Source organism: Typopeltis vanoorti, chromosome 9 (genome assembly GCF_054136105.1).
Source record: "Typopeltis vanoorti isolate ZY-2024b chromosome 9, IOZ_Tvanoo_1.0, whole genome shotgun sequence".
Lineage (NCBI taxonomy): Eukaryota > Metazoa > Arthropoda > Arachnida > Uropygi > Thelyphonidae > Typopeltis > Typopeltis vanoorti.
This window is the reverse complement of record NC_143557.1, coordinates 65,339,265-65,353,073: the sequence shown is the minus strand read 5'-3', so window position 1 is coordinate 65,353,073 and position 13,809 is coordinate 65,339,265. Positions and strand designations below refer to the sequence as shown.

General features: G+C 35.2%; 1 protein-coding gene across 2 annotated transcripts in view; it reads left to right on the top strand.

Annotated features, from left to right (window-relative positions):
• The window catches only part of APP-BP1 (Nedd8-activating enzyme E1 regulatory subunit APP-BP1), a 316,563-nt gene that overhangs the window by 189,487 nt on the left and 113,267 nt on the right, over positions 1–13,809 (top strand). For both annotated transcript variants that reach the window (XM_090398384.1, XM_090398383.1), the window contains one exon: positions 5,441–5,500. In XM_090398384.1, coding sequence (XP_090254510.1) covers positions 5,441–5,500 — 60 coding nt within the window. The remainder of the gene's footprint in view (positions 1–5,440; positions 5,501–13,809) is intronic.

Here is a 13,809-nt window from a genome sequence, read left to right as displayed (position 1 = left end):
ATAAGGATGATGTCAATTATAATATTTATAAGCAGCAGGCCAGAAGAGTCACAAGTGTAATATGGAAAGCAAAGTCTGAATATGAAAAGAAACTGGCTCTGCAAGTTAAAGACAAATCAAAAGAATTCTATTGTTATTCTGCAAGTAAAAGAAAGAATGAATTTGAAAAAATAACTACTGATGCAGAAGAGATTGTTCAGCTAATGAGTAGCCCTTTTGCTAAAAGCTATCAACCTTATATATACAATATTGAACTCACCACTACCTCTTCACTGTATGAACTGTATGAGTAGGAGATTCTAGAGCTTTTGCACAAACTGAATAAGAATTCTGCAGTAAGAACCAATGGGATATCATCACCATGGATTCTAAAAGAGTGTTCAGCTGAACTGGCTATTCCTTTGACCAGGCTATATATTTTGAGTCTCAGAACAGGAAAGATTCCACAGGAGGAAAGAATGTATGGCAATACTATTTCACAAAGATGGTGCAAAGACTAATCAATTCAACTACCAATCAATCAGTATGTTAGGAGTGGTGATAAAGATTTTCAGAAAGTTGGTTAGGGCTTGCATTCAGAAGTGGGTTGACAAAAAATGACTACTTTGCAACGAATAGCATGAATTTACTAAGGTAAAGTCATGTTTTAGTAAGTTACTCATGTTCTATAATAATGGTACCACAGAATGGGAAAGAATATACCATGATACTTTTGGATTTTGATAACGCTTTTGACAAAATACAGCATGGAAGACTGTTGCATAAATTGGAGAAAATGTAATTGGATTATAAACTATTGACATGGATAAGAAAAAGCTGCCTGACATATCAAAAAGTCATATATGGAGGGGGGGGGTGTCTGCAAGATTCAAGGTTAACCAGTGGTGTGCCTGAAAGACCAGTCCTTGGTCCATTTTTATTCAATCTGTACATTAATGATATTGAGAAGGATTTGGCATGTCACATACAGCTATTTGCTGATGATGCAAAGATAGGTAGGGCAGGAGTGCCACTGATATGCAGTCCTTGCAGAATGATTTGAATAGGCTTGAATTGTGGGCATGTGAAAATGGCTGTCAGTTCAATGTTAATAAATGTAAGGTTATACACTTTGGTGTGATTAGATATTCAATGTCCTATTATATTGGTGGGATTATGTTAGAAGAACCTGATCAGAGTAGGGATCTTGGAGTTTTAGTAGACAGGAAGTTGAAGTTCAAGGGTCATATAGCAAAGATTGTGAATTCAACTTGGAGAATAATAGCAATGCTGAAATGAACCTCGACATGTAAAGATAAGGAAGTCATCTTGCCTCTTTACAAGGCATTGATAACACCTCACTTGGACCATTGTGCTTAGGTTTGGCTCCTGGTTTCCATTGTATTTCTGATACAGTGAAGAGAGTGCAAAGGAGAGTGTTAAAAATGATATCAGGATTGTGGAATACTGATTATGAAAACAGATTGGGGAATTTGTAGACTGTAGACACTAGCAAACAGGAGAAAGAGGGATGATATGATTGAGACTTACTAACTTCTGAGAGGATCATACAGGATTTCAGTTGATGGAATTTTTCATTTTATAGAGGGTGGGGAAAGGACATGAGGGTATCCTTGAAAGTTTAGAATGCATACTGTCAAGAAGTGGGGTGAGGGCTAGATTTTTCTCTCGTAAAGTGGTGTGTGATTGGAATGGATTGCCGTTGGATGTTGTGTAGGCAAGTAGTGTGAATGAATTCAAGCTGGTGTGAATAGTATGGCCTCCCTTGATGAGTTCTTGACTCCCTAGAGAGGTCTCTTAATAATATAATTGCAATCAAGTAATTATGGAAACAAAATTTCTTATCATGGCTCACTCAAGGGTTGAATATAAATAGTCTTCATCTGTTGTGCTGAAGGTGCTTGCAAAATCATCTCAGGATTTTGGTAAATGAATGTGGCCATACTTGTTGATATTTGAGGAGTGCTTGAATCCAAAGGTCAATCAGAATACACCTCACTTTTCTTACCTTCAACCCTGTGCAGTGAGGTGTCCTATATGTTTGATAGTTCTGACCAACTTTAATGATTGTCGCATATGCATTTTTTATGTTCTTCAAGGTCCATATAGGATAAGTTTGTAGGCACAAGCATTAAAGCAGGTCAGAACTATCAGAAAACAGTGGAATTATTAGATCAGCTAAAACATAAAAACTGATTATTGCTTCTGTCTCTTCTTATAAAAGAAAATTATTTTCATTGGGATGAGTGCTTTTATTTCTCAGTCCACTCAAAATCCTTAACCCTTATCCAAATCAAAATTGTGTCAATGCAGTCCAAGCCAAAATTTTAGCATATGTCCATTGGCTCAGTCAAAAACTCCAGCCTCTCACTCAGCTTACGCTACAGTTCATAACAACAAAAAATCATTAACAAATCCAAAACAGACTTTGTAAAGGTCAAATGTACTAAGTTTGTCTTCTTATGATAGCTGAGCCTTCTTGTCCTTTGCCAGGACTATGGGACTCAAAGCTTCTGTCCTTCCATGTTTCCACTTATCTGATATTCTGATGGTAACATCTCCAAAAGTTAAAGTGGGCATCAATTTTTTTATGATTATTATTATTATGACACCTCCAGGGAGTCCAAAAACTCATCGAGTGAGGGCACCCACTTCACAACTCTCCGTCTCCACCACTCAACCACCAACTTCAACTAACTGCAACTATACTAATGCCATCTACCGCTGACCACCACCACTACTAGTATTTCCACAGACAATCACAAACATCCATGCCCACAGCAGGATTCGAACCCGCAGCCTTTTGGCTGGAGAGCGGATATGCTAACCACTCAGCCAATCAGGCTGGCAATTTTCCTCCGATTCTTGTATAGACAATGAAGGCAGATCTCTTCCCACCATTCCAGAAACTATCCATATTATGCCTCCTCTAAAATTTGCCAGAAAAACATCTGAAAAGCACAGAGTAGCCTTGATACCAATAAATCTCCTGACCCTGATGGTATTCCTCCAGTTAATAAATGTTCTATAATAATGTTTAGCATATGGGATGAGTACAAGCAGTTGTACCAAAAGCTTGTGCTCCAGAACTTGCACCAATCTTGTATCATCTCTTGAAGCTGTCATACTCATCTGTCCATCTGATTGGAAGCAAGCTTTTATCTAGCGTGTTCACAAAAAAAGAAATAACAGTTAATCATTAAACTATTACCCTACTCTTCTGACCTCAGTATCATCAGAAATAATGAAAAAGGTCATCAACAGCTAACTGCTTCACTACTTGAAGACTCACCAATGAGGATTCTGGTTCCATTCCACAGCTGATCTCCTAATCAACCTATCTCTCCGACCTTTGGATGCAAATCATGGAAAAGTTCAAAGAAATTCGAGTGGTCACTCTTGATCGAGTCTGGCATTTGAATACTGTCAAGAAGGGGGGGGGGTGAGGGCTAGATTTAGTGGTGCGTGATTGGAATGGATTGCTGTTGGATGTTGTGTGGGCAAGTAGTGTGAATGAATTCAAGCTAGTATGAATAGTATGGCCTCCCTTGATGAGTTCTTGAATCCCATCTTCTATTATCTCTTGAAGCTGTCATACTCATCTGGCATCTGTCCATCTGATTGGAAGCAAGCTTTTATCTAGCATGTTCACAAAAAGAGAAATAACAGTTAATCATCAAACTATTGCCCTACCATATCTTGTCTGACAAAACTAATCCTACCATTCTTGGGATCATTTCTTACATACTGCCATTTTCTCTCTCTCTCTCTTTTCCTTCTTGTGTTATAACAGTCTCAATCTCTCATTTCAGTGCATGTCAAAGTTCTCATGCAGCCATCCCATCATACCTAGATTCCTTTGAACAGTAATTTTTGTAATCACCTAACAGTAAATTCATTTAAGTGTAATCCATCTTGTACGTACAAATCCTTTCTACCAACATAAATACCATACATCAACTATGTACTACACATAATTTCTCCTACATGTTTTGCTAATCAGAACATTAGCAATTATGTTTCTCTGTTGTTGCTCACTTATCTTACAACATTGACATTTTTGCTTATTTTTCTTTGTCTCATTCAACAAATCCCTTCTGTCATATTTATACTCTTTCAAGTTATTTGTTTCAGCTGTTAAATGGCTTAAAACAGGTGTGTGTGTAAATTTTTTTTTTTTTTTTTTTTTTGTTACAGGTATATAAATGTGTAAGTGTAAATAATCAAACTTTTTTTTTTCTTATTTGTGTGAAGAATTCTAAGTCTCCATTTTTTTCTGAGTAATGTTTGCATATTATTCAACAGTTCACTTCTGAAAGCTGCTCAACTTTGTTTTAAGATTTTCTTTCTCACACTTCCTTTCAATATGATATTTACTTTTATTTTCCTCAAAACTAAATGGTGATAACTTTTTATTTCAAATCTTCTCTGTACTCTTGTGTTCTGAACTAGCATGAAGATATCATTGTCAACAATAGTCAAAAAGACTTCTTATTTCTTGTGTCTTCTCATCATGCGAATTTGTACACATCTTTATGTTAGAGCATGGTGTTAGTAATAACTAGACCATATCCTGAGAAATCCAGCAGGTACTTACCATTATTATTGGCTTCACTATTTTCTCCAAATTTTCCCAAAACATTTCTGTATGTCTGGTAATCGTTTCCTATTCTGAAAAATTCTTCCACTTCTTCCTTAGTAGAATCTTCTGTAGGACTAGGCACAAATGTTTCATTTTCCAGTTCTTCATTCTGATATTTGTCCCCATGTCACTCTATTTGATATTGCCTGCCATTCAAGAAGATTATCATCATATTTAATGTTGAATACTACACCTATTCCTTCTTTTTTCTGATCATTATTGCCTGAATATAACATCGGTACTTATCCACTTCTTTTTCTAGTTTCATTTCTTCTCTATTGATGCTTATGTTGATGGTACCAATCTTGGACTCTACCGATGTTGAGTTCTGGGATTTTTTGTAGCTGAGCCTCCTCTGTTCACTCTAGTTTCTGATGAAATTCTGCCAAATTGTACTTTCATGTTGTAGTTTGGTTTAAGCTAATAATAATATACAATTTGGTTGACTAAATCCTGAGTATAATTAAAGTTTTACTTTCAAATTGTAGTGTACAAATCACACACAATTTTTTTCCCTATTTATATATTTATGGGAGATACTATGGATGTAATGTGTGTTAATTAGTTATTTATAATTGATTAATTACTAGTAATTTTTTTTAAAGCTAAAATGCATCATTATTCTTACCAACATTCTTTTAAAATTTACTATTAGGCTGTTTAGATATATAAAAAACATGTATTCATCATGTAGAGAGATCTTTAAGATTGCAATTTTTTTCCGGTTGTAGAATTAAAATTCTTCAGTATCAAAATAAAAAAAAGGTTATATATTTAAAAGAAATTGTTATAATACAGATACCAGGTAAAGTCCAAGAAATATTGCAAGACACATCCTGTTTAAATTTGACAAGTGAGGTAAGATATTATTAAGACATTACTAATAATTGATTAATTACTAGTAATTTTTCTCAATTAAAATTCATCATTATTCTTACCAACATGCCAGCTTTCATACTTTTTGTCTCTGTAATGGTTCCTACATGTTCGGTTTTAGTTATGTCATGGTTCATATTTACACCTTTTTTTTTTTTTTCTTCCTAACCCAGAAGAAGCCACTAGCATATGTGGCAAAACTAATTGGTTTAACTGTTATGTTATCACAACCTATTAAACCCAGTGTCAGTTATCTTTTAAAAATATTACAGTTATAAACTGATAATTTTAGCTCACCAACAAGTTATCAAATGTGATCCTAATTTCAAACTAAAAATGAAAAAGCATGAAAGTCTGTTTGCTATTGGTGTAACAAAAACAAGTGACTCTTGTTTTTGTTTTGCTATTGTATGGTTTAGTTTATGTTTACCATTTTATTTTAATAAATTCTTGTATTTTGCACATTTGTAGATCTTTATTACTATACATTAGATTACCTAAAAAAAAAACCAAAATATTAGCTTAAAAACCAAAACAAGATTTATTACTATATAACCCATGTAATTAATAATAAAGATTCTATAATTATTTCTTCATATAATTTGTTTATATAAAAAAAGAAAATATAAAAACTTAATACCGCATAATGGTGTTGGAGACCACCCATTCGATATTTTTAAATTTATTTTCATGTTTGCAGTTTAATAGCAAAGTAGTACAGTAGTTACAACTTTACATGATTCTGCTATTCTAACTCAAAAATATATACATTTCTCAGGAGAGAATCTTAAATTATATAATTTTTTTTATATAATTTAAGATTTTCTTAAATTATATAAAAAATATAATTTAAGATTATTACATATTACATAGGAATAATAATAAAATTCCTAAAAACGTTAGGAATTTTATTATTATTCCTATGTAATATGCATATAAATTCCATCTAACTATCATTGTTATTGGTAACTTAATAAAAAAAAGGAATTATGTGACCACCAGCTTAAACCTCATGTCTATTTTTGCAATCAATAGAAAAAACTCTTGAGAAACACTGCTCTGGAAGAAGGAAATCAAAGCAGGAAATCTGCTTTGATTTCCTGATCTACGTCATTTGAGTAGAATACATGTCAGTTGATGGTTCGTGATCATTCTTTTAGAGAGGACTGAGATGAGGGGAGTAGTTTAAGAGTTTATTGAAAGACATCTATTTTATAATTAGGTTTAGTATAGGCTTGTTTCAATGTGTTGGTGTAGATGCTGGCTCGAATATAAAAGAGTGTACAGATGATATAGGATGGGTGTTAGTTTTGGAGCACAATTTTTAAGTACAGCTGGTGGAATACCATTACAACAGAAGATATTTTAGTATTTAGATTATTCATGATCCTTTTGATGTCTTTATGGCAACAAACCACTGAGCCATATGGTATACTGTTACTGGTATAGTTGGAAATGATTTTTTATTACCTTCTGTGAAGGAGGAGAATAATGCCAAGAGCTATGCATTGTCTTTAGGCATTGTTACAATAGTGCTATCTGGATGAGAGAGAGTGGTGGAAGCATAAATGGATAGAGGTTTAGCCAACTATCCTTTGTTAGTGACAAGAAGGCATAACTGCCTTCTTGTCACTAGCAAAGGATAGTTATAATCTGACTTCATAGGGCTACATTTAGCTCTCTGAAGTCAGATTTAGATTTGTTATCCATGGTTCAACAGGAATTGTTACATTCTTCAGTAGGCTGAGAATGAAGCTGGAATTTTTGTCACAAATCAATGTGCTGAACTTTCTGTGACTGTCTTAGCATGCTTGTTATTCCATATTCCTGACTCCTCACCATAAGTCTTCTTTATACATATATAATGTTCACATGGCAAAAAAAATTATCTAAATAACTAAAGCATGTTACTTACTCTACCTGTCTAGTTGGTTCGAGTGGATAATGTACATGCTATCATACAACAGACCTTCACAAACATCCTGTAGCCATGGATGTTTGTGAAGTCTCTTCAGATGGGAGATGAATTTCATCATCTGGTGTGAAACCATTAACCTACTTACTAGAGGCATGAAATGACTTGAAAAAGTTAGTGTTGGTCTGAGCAGATTTCTGGATTATGTAAAAAAATACATTTAAAAAATATAAAAAAATATTTTAGTGTATCCACAGTATTAATGTATCATAGGCTTACGAACTTTCATGGAAGCTCCATAAAATGTGTGTGTGTGTGTATGTGTGTGTGTGTGTGTGTGTGTGTGTGCGTGTGTGTGTTTGTAATTCATAGTGAAGAATTTATGGAGCACAACACACGTGTTCGAATAATTACTTTACTTAACATTAATAAAGTAATATTTGACGTTTCAACCTCTGTATTGAGGTCTTCATCGGGATAGCATTCGTATGCAGGATACAAGCTATATGACACTGCACTATACAGAGTAAGATGAATCTAAATGTTTGTTAATCATTTACCCTAGCCTGACCTCTGGTGGGGAAAAAAAAACAGAACTACATTCAACAATTTCTAAAGTCCTCTCGTATTAAGATTTCTTCTGTTTGGGGTTATTCTGGATGCTATACAGGTTGAAGATTGGTCCACCAAATTCTTGGAATAATTAATCCATCATTTTGGTTTAGATTTGGGTGATGTTTCAGCATTCCATAAGCTTCTTTGAATTTTCTTTCAAACCAGGTTTTGGTGTGGTATAGGGACCTGGTGCCTTTCCAGTCAATTCTTTGACATGTTTGGAGTGTGTGTGGTCTGATAGGTCTGTTTTACCATAGTGGAGATATTTAATGTGGCATTTGTGTTCATCTTTTCTAATTGGGATGGACCATCCAGTTTCCCCTATATAAGATAGATTATGGATACTTTGAATTTCGTAAACCCCTGGGTGGGCAAGGTATTGTAGAGTATCTTTGGAAGAGCTAAGTAAATTTCTGAATTTTTCCAAGGGTTTTAAAGTTGTGACTGCAATATTCGAGATTACCACTCTAAGGTAATTGCTTATAAATAACTCATCAGCTTTGTTCCACAGAACCACTACAAGTGACAGATTCGGCTAGCCTAACGCATCTGGCTCAGATATGTTGATGATATTTTCACCGTTTGGCCCCACGGCAATGAAACATTAACTATATTCCTAAGCTTCCTGAACAAACAATAAAAACGTATCCAATTCACCATTGAGATCGAAAACAACAATTTTCTTCCTTTTCTAGACACACTTGTCATCCCTCATGTTGCCTCTCCCTCACAGTCTACTGCAAACCTACACATACAGGCCAATACATACATAAAAATTCATACCACTATCCAACACAAAAACTAGGAGTCATCTGCACCCTCAAACATAGAGCCAAGAATTTGAAATTATTAGCCAAACATTTATAAAAAATGGCTACAATAAAAAAACAGTTCACAAGATCCTCCATAAAAATACCATTAAAAGCAAAAAAGATTACAAGAATGCCATAGTCATACCTTACATTAGGGACATTTCAGAAAAAATTGATAGAGTATTGTATTTAAGTAGTGTTCTATCAATATTTTCTGAAATGCCCCTAATGTAAGGTATGACTATGGCATTCTTGTAATCTTTTTTGCTTTTAATGGTATTTTTATGGAGGATCTTGTGAACTGTTTTTTTATTGTAGCCATTTTTTATAAATGTTTGGCTAATAATTTCAAATTCTTGGCTCTGTGTTTGAGGGTGCAGATGACTCCTAGTTTTTGTGTTGGATGGTGGTATGAATTTTTATGTATGTGTAGGTTTGCAGTAGATTGTGAGGGAGAGGCAACATGAGGGATGACAAGTGTGTCTAGAAAAGGAAGAAAGTTGTTGTTTTCAATCTCGATGGTGAATTGGATATGTTTGTGTTGTTTGTTCAGGAAGCTTAGGAATATATTTAATGTTTCATTGCCGTGAGGCCAAATGGTGAAAATATCATCAACATATCTGAGCCAGATGCATTAGGCTGGCCGAATCTGTCACTTGTAGTGGTTCTGTGGAACAAAGCTGATGAGTTATTTATAAGCAATTACCTTAGAGTGGTAATCTCGAATGTTGCAGTCTCCTGTTCCAGTTAAATGGCATGCTGTCTCAAATAAGCAAGGAAAACTGGCAGTTTTCTTGATTTGGTTTTATTCTTTAATATGTTCCAAATAAATGGCTGTCTTAATCAACTGAAGGTTCAGTTATCAAGATTTTCCTGTATTTCATTCTGTTTATACCATGCAGTTCTAAGTACAGTGATCTCTCTCAATTATCTGATCTTCAAATAATCAAACTTTCAACTACTTATCATTTGCTATTATAATCCATTGAGTCAGTTAGTTAACCTTACAGTTATCCAGCCAGCGAATTGTATTTCTCACTACATTGAGGATTCGTATATTTTATATTGAAATTTTTTCCTTCAGCACCTTATTTATATGCTTTGACTGCTTTGAAGTATGTAAGGTCTTGAAAACCTTGTTTTGACTATAACTTGTCAAACAGGGGAAATACAACTCATGTTCCCAGAAATTTCTCTTTGGCAGTTTTTTTTAGCCTCTGCTGAGGTATTCATTGTGAAGAATTTATGGAGACACAACATGCATGTTAAAATAATTACTTTACTTAACATTAACACTTTGAGTCCTAGACCTCTTGTAAGTATATATACATATCGATGTATATTTACATTGATAGGATTCAAAGTGTTAAGCAAGTAACAATCGACATTTCGACCTCTTTATTGAGGTCATCATCAGGAAACATACATATGTACAATATACAAGCTACATGCTGTTGCACTATACAAAACTAAAATGCATCTAAATGTTTGTTAATCATTTATAGTAGCCTGATCTCTCTTGAAAAAAAAACAACAGAACTACATTAAACTATTTCTACAATCCTTTCGTGTAGAGAATTTCTTCTGTCTGGGGTTGTTCTGGTTGCTATAGTTGAAGATGGGTCCCCTACATTCTTGGAATAATTAATCCATCATTTTTGTTCAGATTTGGATGATGTTTTATCATTTCACAAGCTTGGAATTTTCTTTTATACCAGGTTTTGGTGTGGTGTAGGGACTTAGTGCCTTTCCAGTCAATTCTGTGGCATGTTTGAAGTGCATGGTCTGATAGGCCTGTTTTACCATAGTGGAGGTATTTAAGGTGCCGTTTGTGTTCATCTTTACTGATTGGGATGGTGCGTCCTGTTTCCCCCCTATGCAAGGTAGATTACATTGGATTTTGTAAACCTCTGGGTAGGCAAGGCATGGAAGAGGATCTTTGGAGGAGCTAAGTAAATTTCTTAGTTTTGCTAGGGGTTTGAAGGTTGTCTTGATGTTGTATTTAAGTAGTGTTCTGTCTATTTTTTCTGAAATGCTCCTAATGTAGGGTATGGCTATGGTATTCTTATAATCTTTTTTGCTTTTAATGGCATTTTTATGGAGAATCTTGTGGACTTTTTTTTTTATCGTAGTCATTTTTTGCAAATGTTTGGTTAATGATTTCAAATTCTTAGTTTAGAGCTTACTCATTAGAGCAGATTGTTAGGGGCTCTATGTTTGAGGGTGCTGATGACTCCTAGTTTTTGTTTTGGATGGTGGTATGAATTTTTATGTATGTATTGGCTTGTTTGTATGTATAGGTTTGCAGTAGACAGTGGAGGAGAGGCATCCTGAGGGAAGATGTGTGATGAGTGTGTCTAGAAAAGGAAGAGAGTTGTTGTTTTTGATTTCGATGGTGAATTGGATACGCTTGTGCTGTTTGTTCGGGTGGCTTAGGAATGTATTTAATGTTTCATGGCTGTGGGGGCAAATGGCAAAAAAGAATCATCAACATATCTGAGCCAGACTTTGGGTTTCAGGCTAGCCAGATCTAGAGCTCATTGATTGAAGTTTTCCATGTAAAAATTAGCTCTTGGGGGGAAGAAAGTGGTGAGCCCATGGCCATACCTTTTTCTTGTAGGTAAAAATTATTTTGCCACATGAAATAAAATACCCGGAGCAGCATACATGGGCAAAAGGAATCATGATATCAGGTGGAAATATATTTTGTAAGAAAAGAAAAGTGTCATTGATAAGGACATTAGTGAAAAGGGCAGTTATGTTAAAGCTGACTAATAAATCTTTGTCATTGAGTGTGATGTTTCTAATCTTGTTTATGAAGCATGTATTTTTTATGTAGGAGGAGGAATGACCTACCAACTCCTTGAGTGTGGCCACTAATTTCTTCGCTAAGTGATAATTTAGGCTGTCCATTCCTTCAACTTTTGGTCGTAGTGGCGTGTTTGTTTTCTTTATTTTTGGTAGGCTGTAAATTCTGGGAGCGCAATCGTAATGCAGTATAAGTTTTTTGGTTGTTTTCTCTAGCCATGTGAACACCGATTTGATTAATTCTGTTGTTTTCTTTTTGATGCAGTTTGTAGGATTGTAATTCACCAATTGGTATGTGTTGTGGTTGGATACCAATAAGTTCATTTTATCCAGGTATGCTGTCTGATCAAGGACAACGTTACTTTTATCTGCTTTTGTAATCACAATGTCTTGGTTATTTTTTTAGTGATTTAAGTGCCAATTTTTCTGTTTTGGTTAGATTGCAACTTGTTTATTAGAGTTTAAGTGTACAAGATCACATAAAAATGCCATTAAAAGCAAAAAAAATTATAAGAATGCCATAGCCATACCCTACATTAGGGACATTTCAGAAAAAAAAAAAATAGAACACTACTTAAATACAACATTAAGTCCTTGGTCCATTTTTATTCACTTTGTACATTAATGATATTGGGAAGGATTTGACATGCTACATACAGCTATTTACTGATGTTGCAAAGACAGTTAGGGTAATCAGGAATGCTGCTGATAAGCAGTATTTGCAGAATGATTTGAGTAGTCTTGAATTGTGGGCATGGGAAAATGGATGTCAGTTCATTGTCAGTAAATACAAAGTCATTCACTTTGGCATGATTAGATATCCAATGTTGTATTATATTGGTGGGATTATGCTAGAAGAAATTGATCAGGCTAGGGTTCTTGGAGTGTTAGTAGATAGCAAGTTGAAGTTCAGCTGCCATGAAACAAACTTTCACATGTAAAGATAAGGATGTCATTTTGCCTCTTTTCAAGGCCTTGATAACATCTCACTTGAACCATTGTGTTCTGGTCTGACTCCTGGTTTCCACTGTGATTCTGATACAGTGGAGAGAGTGCGAAGGAGAGTGTTAAAAATGATATCAGGATTGTGGAATGGTGATTATGAAGACAGATTGGGGAATTTGTAGACTGCAGACACTAGCAAACAGGAGAAAGAGGGGTTATATAATTGAGACTTACAAACGTCTGAAAGGATCATACAGGCTTTCAGTTGATGGAATTTTTCATTTTATAGAAGGTGGTGAAAGGACACGAGGGCATCCATGGAAGTTGAGAATGAATGCTGTCAAGAAGGGGGGGGTTAGAGCTTGATTTTTCTCTCATAGAGTAGTGCATGATTGGAATCAATTGCCAATTGGATGTTGTGTGTGCAAGTAGCATGAATGAATTCAAGAGCATGTCAATTGGCTCTGGACCCTCTCCAACATCTCTTCATCTTTTTGAAAAAATAAAGGTGACCAAATCTGTGCACAGTAGTCCATATATGGCTTAATCAGAGCCTTATACAATGGAATCAGGATCTCCTTGCTTCTACATGTCAGTGCCTTCTACATGATTGCCAAAATTTGTTGTGTTGAAATCACAATTGTGGCAATATGCCCTCTAAATTTTAGATCCTTATCCACCATCACCCCAAAATCTCTTATTTCCTCCACCCCCAATAATATTCATCCCTACCAAGAGTAAATTCTACATCCCATCTTTGTTTTTCAAATTTCAAAACCTTACATTTCGCCATATTGAACTAGCATCCTCACTCCCGTGTTCATTCGCTCAGTCTATTCAAGTCTTTCTGTAAGGCCACAATATCTGCTGTACTCCTCATAGTTCGTCCCAACTTCACATCATCTGCAAACAACAGTACGATGATGATTTAACCATTCAGTGATGTTCGACCCTTGGTAACTTTGTAGGCAAGTATTTCTTGCCACAAAGTGTTCTGGTGATATTCTTTTGACAGGGTAGTTCGCCATTGCTTTCTCCAACCTTTCCTATTTTATCCGAGCTTGGAACTGGCATATAGCTGATAAGTCAGGCATATGGTTGGACTGTAAGTATTCATGGCTTTAATTCATGTGTGTGCGCGCGCGCGTGTGTGCGCGCGCGTGTGTGTGTGTGTGTGTGTGTGTGTGTGTGGTCAG